Source organism: Pelodiscus sinensis, chromosome 2, assembly GCF_049634645.1.
Source record: "Pelodiscus sinensis isolate JC-2024 chromosome 2, ASM4963464v1, whole genome shotgun sequence".
NCBI classification, from domain to species: Eukaryota; Metazoa; Chordata; order Testudines; family Trionychidae; genus Pelodiscus; species Pelodiscus sinensis.
The window spans coordinates 173,258,447-173,283,593 of record NC_134712.1 but is presented as its reverse complement, the minus strand read 5'-3'; the positions used below and the strand labels follow the sequence as shown (position 1 = coordinate 173,283,593).

At 39.8% G+C, this 25,147-nt stretch overlaps 1 protein-coding gene across 4 annotated transcripts in view; it reads right to left on the bottom strand.

Moving 5' to 3' along the window:
- Window positions 1-25,147, bottom strand: part of TRANK1 (tetratricopeptide repeat and ankyrin repeat containing 1) — a 73,292-nt gene that overhangs the window by 17,500 nt on the left and 30,645 nt on the right. For 3 of the 4 annotated variants that reach the window (XM_075921798.1, XM_075921799.1, XM_075921801.1), the window contains 11 exons: window positions 22,741-22,879; window positions 21,244-21,375; window positions 19,126-19,296; window positions 16,902-17,060; window positions 11,959-12,213; window positions 10,594-10,770; window positions 5,720-8,650; window positions 4,941-5,140; window positions 3,422-3,559; window positions 1,462-1,605; window positions 524-680 (listed from right to left, as the gene is read on the bottom strand). In XM_075921798.1, coding sequence (XP_075777913.1) covers window positions 524-680; window positions 1,462-1,605; window positions 3,422-3,559; window positions 4,941-5,140; window positions 5,720-8,650; window positions 10,594-10,770; window positions 11,959-12,213; window positions 16,902-17,060; window positions 19,126-19,296; window positions 21,244-21,375; window positions 22,741-22,879 — 4,603 coding nt within the window. The remainder of the gene's footprint in view (window positions 1-523; window positions 681-1,461; window positions 1,606-3,421; window positions 3,560-4,940; window positions 5,141-5,719; window positions 8,651-10,593; window positions 10,771-11,958; window positions 12,214-16,901; window positions 17,061-19,125; window positions 19,297-21,243; window positions 21,376-22,740; window positions 22,880-25,147) is intronic. The other variant, XM_075921800.1, reaches the window with a different exon arrangement.

The following is a 25,147-nucleotide window of genomic DNA, read 5'->3' as shown; positions in this document are numbered from 1 at the left end:
GTCTACCGGCAGCGGCCAGTACCAGATGCCCCAGAAGGAAGAAGCACAACAGATAATCCTCACATGATTTCCCCCCCATCATCCACCTCCAGAGAAACAGAGGCTAGGGATACCATTCCTACCCATCTTGGCTAATAGCCATTGATGGACCTAACCTCCATGAATGTATCTAGCTCTTTTTTAAACCCTGTTACAGTTCTAGCCTTCACCACATCCGCTGGCAAGGAATTCCACGGGTTGACTGTGCGCTGAATGACGAAAAACTTCCTTTTGTTTGTTTTAAACCTACTGCCTATTCATTTCATTTGGTGACCCCAAGTTCTTTTATTGTGGTAATAAGTAAATCACTTTTCCTTATTCACTTTTTCCATACCAGTCATGATTTTATAGACCTGTATCATATCCCCCTTTGGTCTCCTCTTTTCTAAGCTGAAAAGTCCTTTTAATCTCTCTTCAACCAACAAACATTAGTAGATTGTCTTGTTCTCAGACATTTCTCAAAAAGTTTTGATGTGGCTTTTACCTTTGTTTTCGTCTATTTTGACAACCTGAACAAACTCCCTTTTGATAAAATATTTAAAAGCTGGAGCCCGCTTGTCACTGTTTTCATCAAAGATCCAAAGATTGACTCTGGCTCTTGTAATGGCAGTATAAAGTTGCTTCAGCTCTCCGTTGAGCATCTAAATAAAGTGATTAATAACACAAATAACATGATATGTGCTGGAAATACGAGTATATTGGTAAAAGGACTGTTATAAATACATATATACTTAATTATTTAAACTAAAATATTTTAAAGAAAGCCATTGTAAACAATTATGCCAGCAAAAATCATGTGCAATTTTGCATTTAACTTGTGTGCATTTCCATATATGAAGTTTCACATACAAAGAGTCAGTTTCATGTCTAAAAAACATTTATAAATGAAGTCACTATTTTTTTTAAACTATCTATGTATGGATATTTCAAGTCAAATTAAACAGGCAATTTCTCTCACAATTTTGAAAAATATGGTATTTAAGGTTTTGGTTTACTACTGTACCCCTCATTTATGTTCTGGTCTGATACTAAAAGCAGTGAATTAGAGGTCAATTGGTCCCTAACTCTTAATTCATTTTTTAAGCCATAAGAACTCTTATTCTACAAATAAGAGTTAAATATTTAAGATCTTTACCCTCCCAACTGCAATATGTTCAAAAACATACTATCTTCTAAATCCTCTTAAGAACAAAGCAAATCAAAATTATATGTTCAGTAAGAGTCAGAAATTAAAAAAAGAAAAAATACTGATGGATCCATTGGGTAATGTTATTATACTGACTGGAAGGACAGTTACACATCATAATGCTAAATCAAAGTTTACTAGGAAGTCTCGAACTTTGAGATTTTGCTTATATAGTTTAATGTGTGTTTTCGATCTCCAAGCAATGTGTTACAAAAATAAAAAACAAAACATATCACCTTGTACATTTCTGGATTAAGCACAGGAGATCTACTTTGAATAGAAATATTTTTCTCTAAAGGTGTTTCAATCATCATCTTGTTCTCCTCTAGTGAATCAGAGGGCGGGGTAAAAGAAGAAATGATCTTCCACTCTTTGTAAGCCTATAATTTAAGAAACAAAGATTTCAGATTAGCTGAATCTACTGCATACCAGTGTCTACACACATACATATAGGGTACATCTATACAGCAGGGCTTAACTCAAAATAGCTATGCAAACTGAGCTACATCAATTGCGTAGCTTATTTCAAAATAGCTTATTTCGAAATTGGGAGCTTCTACACAGCACTTATTTTGAAATAGAGCACCCTTCCCTCTGAGTTCCCTTACTCCTCCTACAATGAGGATTACAGGAATTGAAGTAAGAAGTCCTCCAGCTTAACAGTATTTAAATATTTCAAAATAACTGCTTGTAATGTAGACACGGACTAAGCTATTTCGAAATAACACTAATTGTTTCAAAATAATGTTGCTGGACAGATGTACCAACATATATTTTAAAAAACACAAACACACAGCAATTTGAGTACATCAATCTACATTGTAAAAGTTGTGGATTGGCGTGTTAATTTGTACAAATATCATATATAATTCTCAACTAAAATCTTTAGTGAATTCCATCTTTTCCGTTACTTTTAAATTGTTGCATCCCTCATTAAATTAAAAATTGTTTTAATACTGTCAAAATTTGTGGCACAAAACTGAAAAAGTCAAGCAAACCGAGTTGAAAGAGATATACAGTCAACGAACTCATGTTTCCGTTGCAGTCACAGCTTTGAATAACCAAATTTACAAACCTTTAAGGGGGGGAAGGCGGGAGGAAGAGGTATTACTGAATTTCTTGCCAACTATAATTTTCAAATCAATCATTTTGTTCCCTGAGTGCAAAAAAGCCTCCTGGACAATTACTTTTTTTCCCCCCCATGATCATAACTCAAAACTGGAGACCTACTTGGAAAAGTCAGTTAATGAAACAGTGTTTCCCTGTGAACATCTGTATCCAAATTCTGCGTTGTTGAATAGGATGCATCCTAAACTTTGACTAGACTTTTGTGGTCAGAGCAAAGCGACCACATAGACAGTTGTCTGGTGTTTTTCTTAAAGAGAGAGAGTTGACTTATGGCTGCTAAAGATCCAGGGGCTGATTCTCCTCTCACTTATACTGTTTTAACTGTTGTAGTCAACAGCATTCCTCTTGATTCACAACAGTGGAAAAATGACAGCAAGATAACTCATCAAGACGGATGGATATTAGCAGAGCTATGTTAAAAAGCTCAAGCAGTGCACGGTATACCTAGCTTTAGCCCAGTGGTTCTCAACTTTTTTATACCCCAAATTACACTTTACTTAATGCCTTGCTTACAAAATCAAACATAAGCATGCTATTACTGAAAAATGGCTTACCTTCTCATTTTTACCATATAATTATAAAATAATCAATTGGAACAAATATCGTGCTTACATTTCAGTGCATAGTCTATAGAACAGTATAAACAAGTCATCGTCTGTATGAACTGTTCATTTGTTCTGACTCTGCTAGTGCTTTTTATGTAGCCTGTTAAAAATCTAGACAAATCTCCAAATAAGGTGACGCATCCCCTGGAAAACCTCAGTGTACCCCTGATTTAGAACCACTGCTCAGCTTATACTACTGACCACCATCACTTTCCTGAACCCAGCTCATATCATAAGAAAAATATTAAAATGAGTATAAACACATACCAGAAATAAGCCACAATAAAAGAAGATGCAAGCAACCCTTGTAGGGATGGAAGAGCAGCAGCTCAATCTGCTTACCCATGAGCCCTGAGTACTACTCTGCAGTGGAGCTGACTATCTCTACAGAAAACTGTGTATTCTACAACAGTTAGACCAACAGCGAAGAAGAAAAACCAGAAAACAAAATGCTATTAAATACCTCAGAATCTGTGAAAAAGTTGTAAAGGAGGACATCATCAAATTCCAAGCCCTTTGCTTCATAAATTGTTAGCACAAGTGCTAAACTAAGTTCCTCTGGAATCTTATCCTTCACCATTTCATTTGCTACTAATATCACCTGCCAGAACATTAATGCATTAGTGACACAGAAATAAAAAAGACAGAACATAATTCATTTAGAGTATGGAATATGAGCATTTAGTTATTGCAATGCAAAGTTCTCTCAGAGGTAAACTACAGTAGGTATCAATGCAGGACAGGTTGAATCTCCCTTGTCTGGCACACTTGGGACCTGAATGATCCTGAACCACAGAGTTTGCTGGACAAGGGGAGGTCAAGGCTTCCTAACCAGGCGCAGGGGCTCTGCTCCTGGCCCTGGCTACACTCCCTACTGCCTGCCGCTGCCTCCAGCCTCCTTCCCTCCCCTCCCCCGCCCCGCCAGCTCTGGCCAGGACTGCTTCCCCCACCACACCAGCCCGGACGGCAGGCCTAGCTGCCAGCCCTTCTGCCTCTAGCCCGAGTTGAGGCTGCGCCCCTTGTCACCAGTCCTGGCCATGGCTGTGCTCCCCACTGTGCCAGCTCTGGCTGCACTTCTGAAACTGGGCAGCTGGGGCTCTCTGGTCTAGCAGTATCCATGATCCTACCGGACCACAGATGTTGCCAGACCAGAGAGTCACAGATTTTAGAGGTTCAACCGGTATTAAGACTGTGCTAATTTCAGCACATTCCAGAAAAAAGGTTGCTGAACTGCTTTCTGGCTGCCAGAACAGTGACATGCTACCTATTGTTAGAAGACATATGGAGACTTGGCAGAGAAAAATCAGAATGAAAAGCGGGGCAGAACTGAACAGAAGTTTCAAGGAGAGAGTCAAATATACTATCTTTAAAACAGGTTCTGAGGCAGAAATGGGAAAGATAAACATACAGGCTGTGTCTACACTGACATGAATTTCCGGAACTGCTTAAAATGGAATACTATTCCGTTTTCAGTTTTTCCGGAAAAGGAGCGTCTACATTGGCAGGCTGCTTTTCCGGAAAAGCCCTTTTTCCGGAAAAGTGTCTGTGGCCAATGTAGACGCGCTTTTCCGGAAAAGACTACATGGCTGTCTACACTGGCCCTTTTCCCGAACAGTGTTCCGGAATAAGGAGTTATGCCCGAGCGGGAGCAGAATAGTTTTTCCGGAATAGCAGCTGATTTTGTACAGTAGAGCATCGTTGCTTTTCCAGAAATTCAAGGGCCAGTATAGACAGCTCGCAGCTTATTCCAGAAAAGCAGCTGTTTTTCCGGAATAAGTGGCCCAGTGTAGACACAGCCACAATGTATACATTCAGGAATTACCAGGGAGCAATATGAATACCAAAATAATATTGCAGGCAGCCAAGAAAAGTAGATTGTGCCATTACATTCAGCTACACAACAAAAAAATATCCACCCACCCCCAAAAAAGGAAATAAACACCCCTCTATACAAAATGCATACAGAAAAAAGAAAAACAAACCTGATGTGCTCCAAATTCAATTGGCTGCGTTTTTCTTTTGTTGCCTCTCAGTAAAATTGCCAGGTCACTAACACTACAAGACTCTAAGACAGTAGGTTTAGGTCCATCAAAGAGACCAGAATCCCTAGGAAGACGATCAAAAGATTCTGGGAAATAATATTGAAGTAAATCAACCACTCCAGAAGCCAGATGTAGAATTCCTATGATGATAAAAAATAAATACATTTGAAATGTACCTCACACAAACATTACTATAATAAAATGAATGTTGTTCAGATTGCACAGAATCTAAATAAGATAGATTAGGAGGAGACAGCAGCTTATGCGGAGTATCTTTGATTTGCAGGGCCACCACAAAAATCAAAACAGTCTCATAGCCTGAGAAAAGACTTTATGTAAAAAGCAGAAATTAAGCGCAGAAGTAGACCACTTGTCCTCAAAATTGTGAATTTGAAGCAGCAATTTAAGTCAAAAGTCTTATTTAAAATATCATCCTAAATATGTCAAATACAAACAAAACATGAAGGGAAAGATTTTCAAGAGCAACAAGATGCTTTATTTTTTAGGATACCTCTAAGAGAGATCAGATTTTCAGAAAGTGCTGAGCATCTGACATCTGAAAAATCGTTTCCCTTTAAAAGTATCTCATGCTAAGCCCTCACCTACTGCGACACCTACAATCCAGTAGGATGAGGGACCAGAGTGCCCAGGTGACCCCTGGGGCAGTGGAGCAACCTGTACCACCTTTATGTCCCCAAAACATATGGCAATTTCTCTACCTGAATGAGATCTGTAGTTCTGATAGAGCTGGTATATCCTTTTAGGTTTTCTAACAACATATTGCTTCTTGTCAACCGAGTTCTTGTTGGCATAGTGGAATAGTGACCTCAGATCACTAAAACGAAAAGCAACTCCCTTCATTATGCTTTGTGCAGTGTCACCAGTAAGGAACATTGCATTAGGGTCATTGATGCATTTCATTAGCAGCGCTAGCTCAGCTTGAGTGAAGTCTTGAATCTCATCACCATAAAGCTCATGGATGGACCATGGTAGTTCTTCAAGCTTAGAAAGTCTTTGAGATAAATTGTATAGGACATCTTCTTCATCAAAGTAGCCTCTCTGTGATCTTATTTGCTGGTAAAGACAAAAGAGACGATAGATTTCACTTCGGTCTTCCTTGAAGTTTGGTGATCTCTTCCGTCCTAGTTTTTTGTACTCTTCTTCTGTAAGCTTACCCTGGGGGCAACTTAGTGCTTCAAAAGACCCTTTCAAAAAGGATTTTATTTCTTTCCAAACCAATGCTGGGTTATAGATGTTTTTGCCTTTTGTCATTTTTGGCCACATTTCATTAGCAAACACATCATAAGTCACAAAAACTCGAGGATCATTTTCTCTTGAATGAGCTTCTCCAGGCTTTTCATCCTCACCATATTCTCCTTCAGTATTACAGTCTTCATCCTCCTCTTGCCAATTTGGTATTAGCAAATCCTCTTGAGTGGACCAGCCAATGATGGTTCTTTTAAGACTGCCATCTTCATTCCTAACAAAAAATGGATCAGGCATAGATGCATCGAGTAATAGTAACAACTGTTTTGAGGTGACATACAATGGGTAGTTTTCATCTTTAATATCTTGTAGCTTGTAAACATTTGACTCAAGTGGCTGGAAATGACTTGTTGACTTGGAAGATTTACTGAGCTCAATAAAATTCCTCTGGACCTCTTGGCACAGAACATGATTTTTAGTAACAAATATCTGATGCAAGTGTTCCAATCTGTCTGATTCTTCTGTGCTATGCTCTTCCTCTTCACAGTCACCTAATAAATTCAATTCAGTGTTAGCTGCACTTGAATTCTGTTCACTATCATCTTGTTCTTGTTCATCATCTAAGCTTTCCAACTCAATTGACTCATTGGAATCATTATTGCCTTGCTTTTCATCTTCCTCCTCCTCCTCTTCATCCTCTCTGCTTTCTTTTTCAGATGCAATTTCAAACTTTCTCCTCTGCCACATATGTCTAACCAGCAAAGGGGCTCCTGCCAACTGTGCTTTCTCCCAGTAAGAATGGAATTTCTTCCACAATCTATATAAGCAACAAGTAGTCTTTCCTGTTCCACTCCGTCCAATTAAGATTATTGGCTCCATGGGCTTGGGGTTGAGGTCAATCACTGCATACTCTAACTCACCAACTCTGAAGGGGTATTCAACAGCAGAATTCATATCACTTATGATGTTAAATGCCATGTTGGTACTGAAGCTGTGAAATTTCATTATATTATATTCTGTTTCCACTGCACTGGCTGGAGGGAAGTATTCAGGTATAATGTGTTCTTTTGTTTTTTCTGCCTCTATGTCTTCAACATAACAACGAGGAATGCGCTTTTGCAATTTTAAATTAGAAGACGGCTTGATTTTACTTATACCCTTGAGTTTTTTCCTCAAGATGCAGGACAAGCCACGGTTGTATGCTGTACATATGGTGCTGATAGCACGGTCAAGTTTGCAATGATCAAAAACAATGTCCCATATTCTAATGATTTCAGTGTAAACCCTTCCAGATTTTTCTAGAGGATGTACAGACTGTTCTGTCTCTATAATCTTTTCTGCAGCCTCACTGCAACGGGGAGAAAAGTCTATTGCAAGCTCCCATAACATCCTTGCTCCTTTGTCCAGTTTAGCTTCATATAGCTGAATATCAGCTTTCAAATGTTTTAGCCGCTTTTGGAGGCCCTGAGTCCATTCTCCATTTCCTAGCTGCTGAACTGCCAGTATAATTTTCTTTTTCATATAATGAGGTACTGCTTTGCTGCCTAGCTTCTTCAGCATATCAGAAGTGCATTCTATTTCCCAGGTCATGTTATCAAAGTCCTGAATATATGCCTCAATGTCTTGGATCTCCCCATTAATTTCCATTGTTTCTTCATCTACAGTATTAGGCATGAACACGTCAGACTTATCATGCTCCTCCTCAGTATCCTCCACTTTCTCAGAGTCAGCGCCATCTGTTTTACTGAGAGCCAAACTCTCATATCCACAGATTTGCTGGGGCTCATTCTTTTTACCTTCAATGCTGGTTAGTGCCAAAGGTGGGTTTGGAACCTGGGAATTTTCCTCTCTCAGGTTCTCACCCAATTGAAGACGCTGGATTAAATCTGTGATTGCTTTTACTAGGCTCTCTCGCGGAGTTAAGGACATAATTATTTCTCCAGGCTGTTGCTTTGTCAACTGGGCATCTTCTGCTTCTTCCCAGCGATCAGGAACCTGAGCTGTATTTTCAGTATTAGCAGGTACTGAGTTGCCAGGTGGTGCTCTCCAGACAGGTGCAGATGATGAATGCGCTGTGCTTTTTGGCTGTGATGCATTACAGACTGGCATGGATTTAGGCAGCCTTACTAGCTGTCCTACTGTATCTTGCCGGTGCTTCCTCTTCTCTGACACAGCTGTATTCCAGGTGACTAGCCGAGGATCACTTTTTTTTATTCTGTGCTTCACATCTTTTCCTAGTTTATTTTTCAAGTTGAAGTTAATGTCAAACTTTGCTAACAAATCCATTATTTTCTTAACTTGCTTTGACGGTGCTTTCTGAAATATAATATGCATCACTGTATTTCCATTCTTATCTTGGCTGTTTGGATTAAGGTGTGGGAAAGTGGATGGGTTTGAACCATAGAGATCCAGTAAATAGTTCAGGAAGCTCAAACCAATGTCATCTGAAAAAAATACAAGAACAAATCACTAACAATATACTTTCTCCAACAGAACCAGAAAATCCATAGTGCTGCTATTAACAGAAAGTAAGTGTCCTTTAAAATAAAGTGAATTTAGTATTTCTAAAAAATCTCATTGAGACCCTAAAACCTGAGGTTTTCTATTTATTCAGAAAAAAAACAGGCACAACAGCAATAAAGGGAACAGATAATTTGCCACATTCCCTACACTACTGTGCTGCTCTTCTCTTTTAACTTCTTGGGTCAGAGACTTTTTTAGTTTGTCTGCTCAATTAACAGCTTGTCTCCATGCAACTGCAAACAAAAGTGACAGCTCTTTTGATTTTTGCGACCTTGGACATTTGCCAGCTTGGTAATCAACTGAGATTACTATGCTCATTTCAATGTGTGACCCAACCCTGTCTGATCTTGGTAGCATTTGGTCATTATAAACTGGGTCCAACATTAAATCATCTTCCCAAAGCTGAAGTTTCCTGAGTCCCATCTATATGTTCTCCAAAAGATTAGATATTCTATAGCTTTTTTTTTTATTCTTAGTCATGTGGCAATTTGAGTATACAAGATTATGTTTCTAAATTGTAAACCCTGGATACACCTTGACAGAAATTTTTAATAATTCTTGCTATCTTAAAAATGTACACAGGTAGTAATAAAATCTTCAATAAAGACATTGCTTTAATTATTTTGATCTGCAAAACCATTTTTATACAAAACTTGAATTTTGAACCAGTTGATCTGAACATAAGGGGGGTTACGCTGCGTCAGACCAATGGTCTATCTAGCTAAGCGTCTTGTCATCCAACAATGACCAATGCCAGATGCGTTAGAGGAAATAAACAGAACAGGGTAATTGATTGATTGATCTACTCCTGGTTATCCAGTCCCAGCTTCTGACAGTCAAAGGTTTAGGGGTGACCAGAGTATGGTGTTGGTCATCCATGAACATATTGTAGCTGTTTCTAGTTTGTTTTTAAACCCAGAGATAGTATTCACCGTCACAACATTGTCTGGCAATGAGTTCGACAGAGACAAAGTGTGTGTGTGTGGGGGGGAGGGGGGGGGGTAGTATTTCCTTTTGTTCATTTTAAACCTGTTGCCTATTAATTTCAGTGGATGACCCCTGGTTTTTGTATTACATGAAAGAGTAAACACTCACTTTCTTCACACCAATCACAATTTTATAAACCTCTCTCATATTCCCTCTTTTTTATCTCTATTCCAAGCTGAAAAAGTCCCAGTCTTTTTAATTTCTCCTCATTTGGAAGCTGTTCCATTACCCTTAATCATTTTTGTTGCCATTCTCTGTACCTTTTCTAGTTCTAAGATATCTTTACAGAGATGGAATGACCAGAACCACAAACAATATTTAAGCTGTGAGTGCATGTACTTACATAGTGGCATGATAAGGTTTTCAGTTTTGTTATCGACCCTTTTTCTTAACACACTGCTATTTTTTTTTACTGCTGCTACACACTGATCAGATGTTTTCAGAGAACTATCCACAATGACTCCAAAAGCTCTTTCTTGAGTGGTAGCTTTTAATTTAGAAGCCATCACTTGGAATATACAGGTAGGATGTTTTCTATGTGAATTACTTAGCATTTATCAACACAGATTTTCATCGGCTATTTTTCTGCCCAGTTTTATGAAATCCCTTTGCAACTCTTCACAGTCTGCTTTGGACTTAACTATCTTAAGTAATTTTGCTTGTCTGCAATTTTGTCACGCCACAGTTTACCCCTTTTTTCAGATCATTTATGATTATGTTCAACAGCCCTACTCTCAGTACAGATCCATGGGGCACACCATTATTTACCTCTCTCCATTTGACTGTACAGGTGCAGAAGTAGAAATAATAAGTCTTCCTTCCAAAAATAACCTCAATAAATTAACAGTTAGACCTGAGCACCCAAACAAAGACTTACTTCTTTTATCTAAGCAGATGGAGACTGCAGCATGCAAAGGAGTATCGCCTTCGACAATAGAAACACTCCGAGGATCTGCACCACTGCTCAGCAGCAAATAAGCCAATTCAAAATCATTATTTTTAAAGCATATCTGCAGGGGGTTTTCAGGGATGGCTCCAGTCCCATCAGGTGAAGCTAGTGAAATAGATTGGACTATTTAAGATTAAATTTGATACACTAGATCTGTACACTAGATCTGTATACTCAAAAAGGACATAAAATTTTAAGACATAAGCTTCAACTATGAGAGTAGATGCTAAAAAAATATAGGCACTGGGTAACCAGATGATCATACATAAACAGAATATTAAAGAAATTGAAATATTATGCCAACCTCTTACGAATGCCCCCAAAACTAAGTCACGCTAAAAACAAACTTGTTTTTTCTTTTAGCTTCAGACATACACAAAGCAATATGGCTGCCTGTATACACCAACACTATTTTCCTCCCCTTTCAAAAATATTACATTTATCCCAACTGTATATCAGTATAGGAAAAATATAAAAGTCAAAGTAATCTTGATTTCCAGACTTATCAGGAACAAAGGACTAAAAGAGAACAGAGCCCAGAGTGTCACAACTAGTAACTGTCACAAGTTCTCTTCTCCAAAAGCTCTCGTATATGGTGACCCCACAATGGCTATTTCATCTTTTTTCTTTGTATCGGTCTCTTTTTTGAAAGCTTCAGAGTGTTCAGTTTAAGTAGCTAGAGAATGGAAGTTGTCATCCTTCCTGTAAAGCACCTCAAATACTATACAGGAAGGTTTGTATGTACAAAAACAATACATTTTGCCATGAATAACCTTAAGGAAAATAAAATGGGGATCCTTGGTGAAATTAACAATGCCTATTTACAGTTCTACTCACCCAAAGTGAGAAAAGCTAGAATTTCCTATTGAGATTTAAAGAGGAAACTTCAAAATGGGTAAGTGATAAAGTAAACATAACATACCAAGGCAATTATGTCAATTCTGCTCTTTTAACCAGGAAGAAACTGAGGAAGGGGAATGAATGAGAAAAAAATAAAAATAAATAAAAAACAAGCAAAGCTTAGGGCAAAAAATAATGCTTGATCATTTCCCTCCAAACACAAACCTATATCCATATCAGATCAGAGTCTGCCACGCTTACTCAAGCTGAGCAGTAGCTTACTCCACAATCAATATAAGAAACAGAATCAAGCCTTTAATAAAACAGTTATTGCATTTACACTGGGTCTGAGGAGTCAGGTTGTGATATTTCTAAAACACATATTTGATATTACAGTGAGCAAACAGAAGTTTCAAATCTTCTAGGACATTTTAAATATCTCTGAGTTTTCACCTCCTTTTTCTAGCAAGCATCTTACGAGATGCAGCCGGCGCTTATCCAGTTTGTCAACCTGTTTGATAACATTTCCAATGTTGAGGTCTGAAAGACTGCAGTGTCTGATCAGTCCCCCACATGATGGCATTTCCCCATTGGCTTTCCGTGTTAGCAATAGCAAAACTTCATGCCACATTTGCTTCTCCAACAAAAACTTGATGAAGACGCTAGCACAGGTGTCATCGATGTCACAAACCATTTCTTCAGGAATTTCTGCAAGGAAGCAAAGCAAAAGATAATTAAATAGAAGTAGGATAGCAATAAAATAATGACAAATGCAAACTGATTCCAGAATCACTGGCTGAGAAAATTACAAATCCCTATTAAAATACAGTATGTAACTGGCAGTCTTGCATTATTACTCTATATCTAGCACGGGTAGGATGGGGAGATTAAAAAAAAAATCAATGCCATGACACGCAAGCAAAAAGGTTCTGTTCTCAGATCAGCGTAAGAGGCGTAAAAAAATTCCTAGTAACCTTAATTTAAATAATGGAGCGTCTTAGATTCCTATATTTTTTAGACCAGAAAGGACTATGAACATCTGGTTTGAGGGCCTGAAAAAGGCCACCTTTAGAAGGCCATCAACTAAATGATAAAGCTGCCTTTTGACCACATTTTTTTCAAAGCAGATGATTTAAGACTCCATAAAGGACTTCACAAAATAGCAGTAAATGAGTTGCTGCTTTAGTACCTCAAGATAACAACAAGAAATCACTGGATAACCCAAAGCTATCAGTCAGACAAGGCCCATTCCTGGAAAACAGAAAAGCAGTAACTGAATTCTTATTCCCTGAATGGAAGCGAGCTTTAAGCCATAGAGACTTTCATTCTTTGGGAAAAGGCTTTGAGATATCTGGAGAGGACTCACAGGTCATGGTACAGACAAAGAATGAAAAAATCAGAGAGTCACTGTGTCCATTTGCCACATTAGTGCAAGATCCTGACGTCTGAAGAAAAAAACCCACAACTTTCAGGACACCATGAGTAGTTCTGAAATGGAAAAAGAGTCTTCATCAAGCACCAAATACACTACAGTGGAATCTTGACTGTTAAAAGATTAATTAATGTAGGAGCCTTTGGAGGAGGATAAAGGGTGCAGAGCAAAGAACTATTAAGCAGTCTCAATCTACATACAATGGTAATGAATATAGAGGGGGACTCCTCATATTGAGATCAGAAAGTAGGTAAAGACAGACAGAATTAGACTGGATTTAAATAACTCATCAACAAAGACTGGAACATTGACCAATAGAAGAATCAACAAAAAGAAACACAAGCAAAAAGCCAAAGACAGACACAGACTCTTCTGTTTCCAGATCAGAAGAGATGACCGATTATTGCTTTACAGAAAGAATGCTCTTGTGCTTAAAAATATGTACCATCACCAGCTGTTTGGTTCCCAAAGAGAAGTGACTGGGGGGTAGCCAAGTTAGTCTGTTACAGGAAAAACAACAACAAATAATGCTTTGGTAGCACCTTATAGACTAACAAAACATGTAGATGGTATCATGAGCTTTCGTGGGAAGTGGGCTGTGCCCATAAAAGCTCACGATACCATCTAAATGTTTTGTTAGTCTACAAGGTGTTACCAGACCATTTGTTGGGTGTGTTTTAAAAAAAAAAAGAGAAGTGAGTTGGTCTCCACCCACTTCCTAAAGGACAGGGTTACAGGCATCAGAACATACACCACCACAATTGTCACTAACTCACAACCAACAGAGGCTAAGGATTCAAAGGCATTCAGCTCTTAAGATGATGGTCTCCTGAAAAGGATGAGGCAAAGAGAAATCTGCAGTGCTGCTGCCTTTGCTACACCTCCATCTCTGGGGTTCTCTGTCTGGCAACCGTATCAAAAGGACTACATTCCTGGGAATAAAAGAGCTCTATTCTTCTGCTCTCGCTCCTTAATTTCCTGAAACTGCTGCACTCTTCTGGACCCTTCACTCCCTCCTGTCCTCAGGATATCAGTTCTCTTGCTGGCTTCTATGCTTCTCCCACTAGAAAGTGTGACTGTGCTAAAGACCACCAACTTTTCTTAGGGCAGGCTCATCACAGCTATGGTCAGAGGGACTGCCTTTATCTCTGAGATCAATTTACGTAGGGCAAACACCAGCCTCCAGCAGTGGAACTAGTGTGGTTCTGCTGAACAGAGGGTATGACCGACAAGGGGTATGCACTTGTAGCAGCAGCCTCACACCACTCAAACTCCCTGTGTAGCAGTGAGCAAGAAAAGGGTTCAAGTGAGTCAGAAAGTAAGGCCACTGCAGCAAACATATTCCTGACCTCTTCATTCCCATTGGCGCCAGGGAAAGTACTTCTATCATCCATACATCCGCTCAGCCTAGGACCCAGGTCTTGGATTTGGATCTTAATAGTTCTATCTTGAGGTATGACAGTAAACAACATAGCAGCATGGGATTCTCTATTTACCATCTATCAATTACCTCCAGATCAAAATTGGTGGGTTTATACAAATAAATATGTATTTCTCACTTCCAGCTCAGAAAGATCCAAATAAAAGTCTGCAAACTAAATTCTACTCTCAGTTTCAACTGTGCAACTCCATTGTCTTCAAGTTCTTTAATTGGATTTCTCTGGTGTAACAGGGGAGATTTTGTTTATACAATAGGAACGTAATTAATACATAGTTCTGCTATTGTGGGCAAGCCAGAACAAAACAGAACGAAACCCAGGGTTTTTTGTGCTCTGTTGGCTTTACAGTTCTAACAAAGGTAACATTTATTTTTGTTACTCGAGTCAGCACACACAACTCTGACACAGGGTGCAATTCTGCTGAATAAGAAAATGTCATCACCATTTTTATGCTCTTTACAAAGGAAAAAAAATCACTTGAATGTGTTCATAAATCTTGAAAGCCTTGCATTCTTTATGGAATTTATAAAAGGCTTTAGAAAGAACCTACTCAGCAGGAGACTAGGCACAATGGAAAGATTCTATTCTGTGTCTATAAAAACGAAAGGGTGAGTATCCTGTCTGTTTGTATGGGAGAAGATGTCTAGAGTAGAGACGCAGTGGCACAGTCTAGAGTGAAGCATGAAAGGTTCAACAGAGAGTAGACCAAGGATTACTCACCTATTCCTGATTACAACTGTTCAAGATGCCAGCTCCCTTACAGACATTCATGTTTATCACAATGCATTTCAAAACAGGTTTGGGGTTACAGTTGGAGATTAGCAGAGACTATGTACTGTTCATGTCACCCAATTCCCTTTCTGATCAGACTGACTACTTTCCAAGCAGTGCTCCCCCTCTCACATATCCAGCACACAACCATAGTCCACAGTACACATGCAGCTTTCTAAGCTCAAGACAGAAAATTATTTGATCAGTTTCTAGTTTTTGTAAAAATCTTTATATTGAAAAAACAATGATCCGACACCCACATGGTATCCCAGCATACCACCTGCTTGGTACAGAGTTCCAGTGTTTGGGAAATGCTGGAGAAAGGGCAAAAATTAAAATGTTTTTTATCTTTTAGAAAACAGCTCTTAGCCAAGTACCATGTTTCAGTGGGAAACACAATAGTACTTACAGGACTTACAAATCCATTTTTTTCTCTGCTCCTTAAGGAGGATTCTGAGACAGATGGCAAGAAGTTACTGGCAGCATCAGAAATAAGTTTGATACATTCCATCTCCAGACTCGGCTGGAATGCACCTCCAAGCCGGACATAAAAACTATCCCTTTGCAGAGGCACAGGTAAATATAGCAGCGGCCCACCAAGGACTAACTCTAGGGAACTGAATCCAGCACATGGTATTTGCCCATCACTGAGCTAACCTGTGTTAAAGCAGATTTAAAATAAACAAAAGGAAGTTTTTCTTCATGCAGTGTACAGTGAACCTGTGGAACTCCTTGACAGAGGATCTTGTGAAGACCAGGACTTTAACAGGGTTCAAAAAAAAAAAAACTAGATAAATTCATGGAAGTTAGCTATTGATAGACCTATTAGCCAAGATGGGTAGAAATGGTGTCCCTAGCCTCTGTTTATCAGAGACTGGAAATGGATGACAGGACAGGGGTCACATGAGGCTTGCCTGTTCTGTTCACTCCCTCGGAGGCATCTGGTATTGGCCACTGTTGGAAGACAGGATGCTGGGTTGGAGAGATCTTTGGTCTGACCCATTATGGTCATTCTTATGTTCTTATTCTGTCCTACCTATGTAATTTTTTCTTGCCAGAAACTACCATAAAAACCAGAATATAGGCAAAAGTCTTTCTACAGTTCTCAATACAAAGAATTACCCCTCTCCAAAGTTTGTATGTTGGAATTAGCAGAATAAAATTAAATCTTCCATCAAACCATGGAACAGGTACTAATGGGTCATTAACAGCAGTGTTTAGTAGGCAGAAAATGAACCGTTTTTTTTTAACTGAATAAAGTCAAAAAATTGAAAAAAATTGTCAAATGCAGCTTTGACTGAGGCAATTTAAACTGACGACAGAAGTAGTGGAAAATATACTAATATTTGTTGTCAGATACTTTAACACAGTTATGATGTAGCATAGTGCGAACATAATACAACACCTTTTATAGAATATATTTGAAAACCGTATACACAGGGTCATGCAATGGTCCTTTCTTCATGTCAAAATTAACAAAAAAGATTAACATGAGAATTAAAAAAATTAAAACAGCATTGCCATGGCATTATTACTGTATAAATTTAAATATATTTTAACTATACTGAAATTGTATGTGTTTCTATGTTCATCAATTAAAAAAAATGAAAACCCTCCAACAAGAATAGGAAGTATTTTTTCCTGCAGCTATTTTTGTTACAGATACTTGTGGAAAACACTTTGTATGTTAATATCAAATGCATTTTCACATCTATGAAGAAGTGTGAAGGAGAAAAAATGGGAATTCACTTTACCTTTTACATCAGGCAAAAGCTTCAGAAACCCCTGAACCCTCTCATGCTTCAAACTGTCATGGTGTGCGAAGTTTTCAGCATTGCAAAACATCAAGAACTGCTTAAAAGCATCCAGAAGAGAGCTAGTTTCATCAAATGAGTCTTTGCTTTTGCTCTTTCCTGAAAAAGAATCACAAATCTGTAACCCTGTTTGGTTTTTGGGGGGGGGGGGGTGTTAAAAATAAAAATATATAACATTAATTAGAAATTAATGGAATGCCAACATGGACAAAACATTCTTCTTTAAAATAAAAATCTAGTAATTTAATACAGTACCTGCTAATTAATCCCATACCCAGGATCACATACAATGATTGTGTGTTTTATATTATTTAACAAATGCCCTAAAAACAAAAGGCTAGGCTGAGCATGAGTTATTTAGCAGCTCTGAGAAATGTAACTGTCCAAGTAACAGCCCACATAAGAGAAACAGCTGGAGACAGCCTGAGGAAGCTAATCTTCCATGAGATCCCGAAGGAGTTCTGGCAGTTAGCCACCAAGCATCAACCAAATCTCTGCTCCCTACTCCTGCACTAAGCCCAGAAAACCTTGCACTTCAGAACCATGCCCTTTTGAAAGGGATGGAGATGTCAAAGAGCCAAAGCAAATGGAAGAGAAATGTTAGAGTGGAATAACCTGGGATCAAACAGTGGATCAGACAGGACCACACCACAGGAAATGTATGCCCACTCTCACTACAACCTAAGTTGGAGGAACTAAGCTGATCAACTTACAGCCAGGAAAAGGTAAAAACAGTACTGCAGCAAGAAAAAAAAAGTTAGGGACCACTTTCACATGCTTCTCCTCTATCTCTGGTTCATGGAAAAGTAAAACCCAGGGCATTATCTCTCTCCCTGTACATAAAAACCGTTTTCTGTGGGACAACAGAGCGATACCATCACACCACTTCCTCTGCCCTTAGCTGCTCTGTCTCCTGCCTCCCTCTCTGGTGCCACGAGCTGGGAGCCACATACCCTCCCCCCTCGCTGGGGTCCTGAACCCATGCAGCCTCCATCTTCGGGGGAGGGACGGACGGGACCCATGCAGCTTCCCCCCTTCTCAGCCAAGACCCCTGCACATCCAGCCCCCTCACTCCCAACCCTGCAGAAATCCTATATCCTTAACCCCCAGTCATAACCTTCCACCAAAACGCTTCATGCCCAGCCTTCTCCTGCACTCTCCCCACGGTACAGACAGCTGCCCCCAGCCCACTCCCTCTCTCCTGGCTAGACACCTTGCCCCCCAGTCTACTCCTGCCCCTCCCCAGACCAGACACCTACCCCCGGGGGGGGGGGGGGGGGTCAGTGAGCGTAGCGAGCAGGGGGTGCAGCCCTCTAGTTATCTCTGTATTAGTACTTAGTCTCTAGTCTTAGCTTCATCTTCCCAAAACCCATCATTTAACAACTGGCACAAAATTAAAAGCCATTGCATCTCATTCCTTTGCAATTTCCAGTCTATTAGAAATTGAAAGTTGTTATTATAGCCCTCAAATGTATGCTGGGCACTTATTATAAATACAAAGACATAATCCAAAAGAATGTTTACAATTTATGTGCATGTGTAACTAAGCAGATGAGCAATCCCACTGATGCTTGAAGTGAAGCCCACAAGTAAGCCTTTACAGGAATGGAATCTATTTTTTCACAGTAGGCAATGAGAGGAACTGACTAATGTTAAGGAGAAGGAACCCGAAAGGACAATTGTAGCAATAATTCCTTTTGGATGTGGACATCATGGTGGCAGATATTTTTTTTTTAAATAAGAATAATAATGGTTGGATTAATCACAAAGCAGCAAGACTGAAGAAGGAATCTGAATGAGGCTCCGGCAGTACTTCTGCAGATCAAGGATAAGAGGGCATACTGGGTAAGGGCAGTTTGAAAAAGCCACAGAGGTGTCTGTGGGGGATGCAGATAACACAGCATCAAAAAAGCATCACTGATAGAGCTGAGACTTTGGGAAGTTAGAAATATCAGCAGGGTGATTTTACAGGCCTTTGGAGACAAAGACAAGATGTTAAACTTGATGCAGATGACAAGAGGAAGCAGGGGAGCAACCATAGCAGCACACTGACATCTTTTCTGGTGGAAGTAACTCTATATAAGCCTTAACCTTACAAGCTATGAGACGTGTAACATTTCTGTAAATGAAAAATGTCATTTAACACAAGGAAAGCAATCAATACCTGCTGAGTCCTTAGAGGAAGAAGCATGTCTTGCTATGTGATTGTTGATTATATCTACTGCTTTGAAGTTTTTGCTTTTTTTCAAGATATCTGTGGCACTCCTTGCTTGTGCATCTGGAACTGTGGGATCCACACCAGCATTTAGGAGCATCTGCACATTTTCTGTCTGTCCTGAAACACAAAAAGAACACAGTAGGAAGGTAGCACAATCCTCTTATTCAAAATGAAAGGAAAATTACTGCCACGGCTTAAAAAAAAAAAAAAATCGATAAAACAAAACAGCTCAATTTTACAGAAGTAGTTATACTTGAAGTTAGTCATTACAGAAAACAAGGCATTTTGCCAATCTATATTTTGAGGAACTTGGGTGGGTGTGTTTTTTTTATGTTGGGTTTTTTGTTTTGGTTGGTGAAAGAGAAAAGCATGTTCAAAAATATCTAAGATACTTTATGTGAAACCATAGCTATCCACTAATTTTTGTCCATGTCAGGAGTGGCATAAAAATATGATTACCTAGTAACAAGCTGTGCAGAATACGTTATCTCCATTTTGATGAATGAGAGAACTACTATTCTCTTCAATTGAAACTAGTAGACAAACATAATTGCCTCTAAAACACTGCAAAATGAACACTATAGGCCAAACCCTAAAATATAAATTCTGATCTGAAGCTTGACATAGTATCTTTACTATATCTGTGTACTCCTGTCTCACTGTATCATATTACATTATGATGGGCATTGTGATACCCTGAGAAAAATGTACTAACTTTGCCTCAAACAGCTGAATGTGCTATAAATCAGATCAAAGGAACTGTAAGGAGAAGCATTACAGAGTGAAAGCATCAGCCAGGCAATAGAAAGGAGCATAAAAGATTGCTAGGTAAGATGCACAAGATTATTTCCATGTTCCTCAGACACAACTGCAAGGCTGACAACTTCAATCACTGTATGCATTAGGAATGCAAAATTCCATTTAATTAGTTAACCGGTTAAGCATTAAGTTTAACTACATAATTGATTAAATGGGAGCAAGCGGGGAATCTAGACTGGAGTGTCTGCAGATGGGGGCTACTCTGGCTGGGCTGGAGTCTTCTGCCTATGAAGCACCCAAGGCCAGGTTGGGCCTGCTGCAGATGAGGTCTGCTCTAGCCTCCACTGGTTAACTGTAACTGGTAAGCCATTAACATCCCTAGTATGTATCCCACTTACTAGCGTACCACGTAAAATTTGGAGAAAAGGTTGAGAAGAGAAACACTTCTGCCCATTCAACACTGTTCACTTACTTTTGTACATTTATGCCTTGCCATTTGTGTTATTTTAACGGAGTTTTGTCTCAGAAATATGGCTCTGAAATTTCTTCTGCTATCTGTTTTGCAAGAACTGTACTTATTGGGCAATTAATGGGTCAGCTAAGAGAAGAAATGTGAGTCTTCCACAGCAAACTAAAATAGACAGTATGAATAAGACTCACAAGGAAGGCACCAGAATGCAACTGTGTTTAATGAATCAAAAGCTATGGTAACTTAAGGACTGCTGCTTACTTCCTGTTGCCACCTAGTGGATTAATTAAGAAATGCAAATAAAAAACAAGCCAAGTTTTTATAGTTATAAGATAAAAGCATCCACAGAGAGGCATGGCTTTTTGACCCCCACAAGAAGACTAAAAGAAAGCAGCTCTCAAAGTTTACATGTCTAAGCCAAGATACAAAGCTACTGACATCAAGGGAAATTTTGAGACAGGCCTCAAAACTTGCCTGCAGTTTTGTTCCTTGCTTGTAGGGGAGAACTGACTTTTTTTTTTAATTTCTGAAAGTACCAATACATCAGTGGACCGAAATAAATAAATTACAGTGATTTGTGGCTAAATCTTAATCAACCAAAATGAAAAAACCAAACATAAAATAACTATGCAAAATGACAAAAATTGGCCACCAAAACCTATACTTTTTAAAGTTCTGATATATTTGCTACAGTTATAAAGGTACACAGAGCCTGTAAACTTTTTGTCACTCTCCTTTTGGCATGAAACAAATATTAATGTTTGAAGTCCCCCCCCCCCTTTGCCATAACACACAAAAATCTATACTCATGAAAAATTCAATATTTAAAGACATACGTTTCATAGGATATCCACTGGAATGAGAGGCCACAACATGCAGGACTGTGCAACCATCCTGGTCTTGCTGGTTGATACTCCCCTTTAAGTCAGGCATCTCATCTAGTAGCCGTGTGAAAAGACGGTTCCCTTCTGAAATGATTATAAATTAAAAGCACGTTATTAAACAGCACACTTGTCCTGTTAGGACAGGTTAGAAGTTTGTCTCATATGTAGTTTGTGGTCCATTCGGACATCTAGATCCCTTTCCAGTTACCTTCTTCTTAAGCCCTTGTACTCTGAGAAGAGCATAGGTCATCTACAAATCTCCTCCACTTCACTTTGTCATGAGACAAAACATCTAACTGACTCCAGGAGTACCCCAGTTGTTGTCCTTCAATCTCAGTAGATCTTCTCCACGTTGCCCGAGGTCCTCCTCTTCTGCGTTTTCCCTATGGGTTCCATGTAAGAGTTTCATGGACTATATTGGATGATGGTTTTCCGAAAATGTGGTCTAGCCATCCCCACTTTCTTCTCTTGATTTGAATATCAAGTGGTTCTTGTCCTGCTCTGTTCCAAAGCTCCTCATTTGTGACTAAGTCTTGCCATTTGATCTGAAGGATGTATCTCAGGCATCTGTTTATGAATGTCTGTAGCTTGTGATTTGAAGACTTTTTAGCGTGCCATGACTTTTTAGCATCCATACAAGAGCACACTCTTCACATTTGTGTTGAAGATTTGCAGTTTCATCTTTGCAGATATTATTTGTGAACTCCATATGGGACGAAGTGTCTTGAATGCAGCTGTTGCTTTCCCTATCCTAGCACTGATACCCTTGTCTGTTCGTCCGTCTCTGCCCATGATACTCCCCAAGTAGATGAACTGCTCCACATCTTCCCCTCCCAGTGTGCCTTTCCACAGTTCTCCTTCCTAAATAATCATTTCACATTTTGTATATGTGAAACTGATTGTTCCTTCCTAAGTGGAGGACTCTGCATTTGTCCTTAATGAATTTCACCCTGTTTACCTCAGACCATTTCTCCAATTTGTCCAGATCATTTGAATTATAATCCTAACCTTCAACGTACTTGCAACCGCTCCCAGCTTGGTATCATGTGCAAACTTTGTAAGTACACTCACCAGGGGCAGCCAAAGACTAGCTGCCAGCAACTGGCCTCTACCTCCAAACCCCTCAATGATATTGTGCCACCATTTGGCGCTCCATTTAACTTGGCACCCTAGGCGACTGCCTAGTTCACCTATATGGACGGGCCGCCCCAGCACTCACTATGCATTAAGATGAAAATATTGAACAGAATGGTTCCAAAACGGATCCCTGCGGAACCCCACTCATTACACCCTTTAAAAAACATAAAGCTAAGGAATTACTAGAGCTATGAAAGATTGTGTATTTTGGATTTGAGCTTACTTTGGATTGTTACATAGGAGTTGTATCTTTAAATTCTGTGGTTTGACTAGGGTTGCTTTTGTTTTATATTGACATGGGATGTCACTCACTTGCTTTGATACAAAGGTTGATTATTGCATGAAGTGGGTATGCGCCAATGCTCTCAACATTTACTCCAATGGTGATCAGCCACTCCACCAATTCTGGTACCCTTTCCATTCTCTCATAATGGCCAAACAGGACATATTTCTGATAACAAAGAAACCAAGAGATATATTATTGTACATATATGAAAGAAAAATCATCTTTTTAGACCAGGTGCCTTTTTGTTCCTGGAAAAGATTTTGACTTTAATAATCCAGTGTTACAAAGACAAAGTGAATGAATGAATATTGACCACTTGTCTCATTCAATATTAAATGTAATTACATACATTATTTATATTATAGTAGCGCTGAGAGCCACAGATCAGAGTCAGGGATCAGTTTCACTCCCTCTCTGCCCTCAAAGAGCTCTCAATCCAGAAGGTGTTTTTAATTTTTATATACAATACATATACAGTATACTTTGTGTGTATATTATGTTACGGAACGGGCCTGGGCACCGCTGAGGGCATCCACTCAGGGCAAATTGCTCAAAACCAGGGCTACTTATAGCCCTTGACTGGAGACCTTTCCCAAATAGGCCACAAATCAGTCACACAGAGCACTTCAGCTGCCAATCCAGCCGCCAATCCAGCCAGCAGGAAGCCTCACAAGCATAACCCCTCAGACATCCCAGCTCTCCCTGTGCCACAGTCAGCCCTGGACCTACACATAGGTGAGAGGTTACGGAACCCAATCTCACCTACCCCGAACAGATCCTCCCAGTCCCAAAGATTCCTGGTCAATTTATACTTTAGCTCTTACCCACAAGATCACTCTGGGCCAATCCTTTAGAATCTAAAATCTAAAGGTTTATTAACTAAAGAAAGAAAAGGTTGAGTGTAAGATTGTTAAGGAGAACACATTACAGACATCAATCACCAAGTTCTTGATGCAGGCTCTTAGAGATGTTACAAACTGCTAGCTTAAAAGTCCTCTGGTGTATATCCCTTGTCAGGATGGGTCAGTAGTCCTTCCCAGCTCTCTGTCCCTAGCAAGGCTGCATCCTGAAGGAGCAAGACTGAAGACAAGATGGAGATCCATTCCTGGTGTCTCCCAAGCTGGAGCTAGTCACAGGGTCAATTGACTTGTCTGTGTTTCACATGCCAGCAGTCATTATGCCCTGGCTGGTTTGCAGGTTTCTAGACACATTCCTCAGGTGTGTATTGGCCACCCTGAGAGCCACTGTTCCTGGAGCCGTGCTAATTAGCATAGTCATTCACTGGATATTCTTTCCTCATGACAGGCAGTCTAGGCCCATTGCTTGATCTAAAGCAGAGAACATTCGCAGTACCAGCACAGAGTCCACATTCATAACTCCACATACAGACATCACACAAGTACATGAGTAGCATACCTTTCGAAAGAGGCTTGCAGTCTAGACATAGCCTTAGAGACTAACAAAAATATATATAAATCCACTCAGACTAAAACTCACAATACACACACACACACACACACACACACACACACACACACACACACACACACTTTTCTTACCCTCTAAGGTGCCACAGGACAAGTCATTGTTTGCAATGTGGTTGAATAGCTTTACATTTTGTTTTTGTCTTCCCTTCTCTCTCAGGACTTCCCTTCCCTGCACTAGGGATGTTAAATATTGGTTAATTGAATAGTTGACTAACCCCATTAACTCGTATCAGTTAGTCAACTATTCTATAGCTGCCGGGGGCAGGGCTGGCAGCCTGCGTGCTCCAGCCCCACTCCCAAGGAACCTTCTGCCACCCCACACTGCTGCCTTTGCCTCAGAGTGCCAGGTGGAAGCTGGTCTGTGAGGGGAGCCAGTTTAAAAAACAGCTTGCGGACCGGCTGCCTGTCGCCCTGTGCTGCTGCCTCTAATAAAGAGGCAGCAGCGTGCAGGAGCAGCAGCCCCTGTCTGGGGGGTGGGGTCTGAGATCCTGGACTCAGTGTGAGCCAGAACTGAGCTAGCTGGCTGCCTGCCACCCAGCTCCTAATACACTTTAAATGCAGAGGTGCAGCAGGGGTAGGTCCCAGACCCATCACAAGCCAGGAGTGAGCCAGGCTGCTGGCCAGCCTGCTAAAAAATTTACTGGTGGGAGTGGGAATGTGTGTAGTCTATAGCATTAACCTATAAGCTTTTGCTTATCGGTTAATCGACTACACTATTACATACTATCCATGGAACAATTTTCTACAAATATGAGTACGAAACAGTCCCAGTTTCAAACATACATAGTAAAAAAAATACTAATTGTGCTGGAATTACAGGATGTGTTTCAATTAGGGATATAAATTGTTAACCAGTAAGCCTCACCCTTAATGGGTGAGACTTACTGGTTCTGGTTAACCTGCAGGGTCCAGCCACAAGCTCTGCAGTGTGCATAGAGCCGTAGTC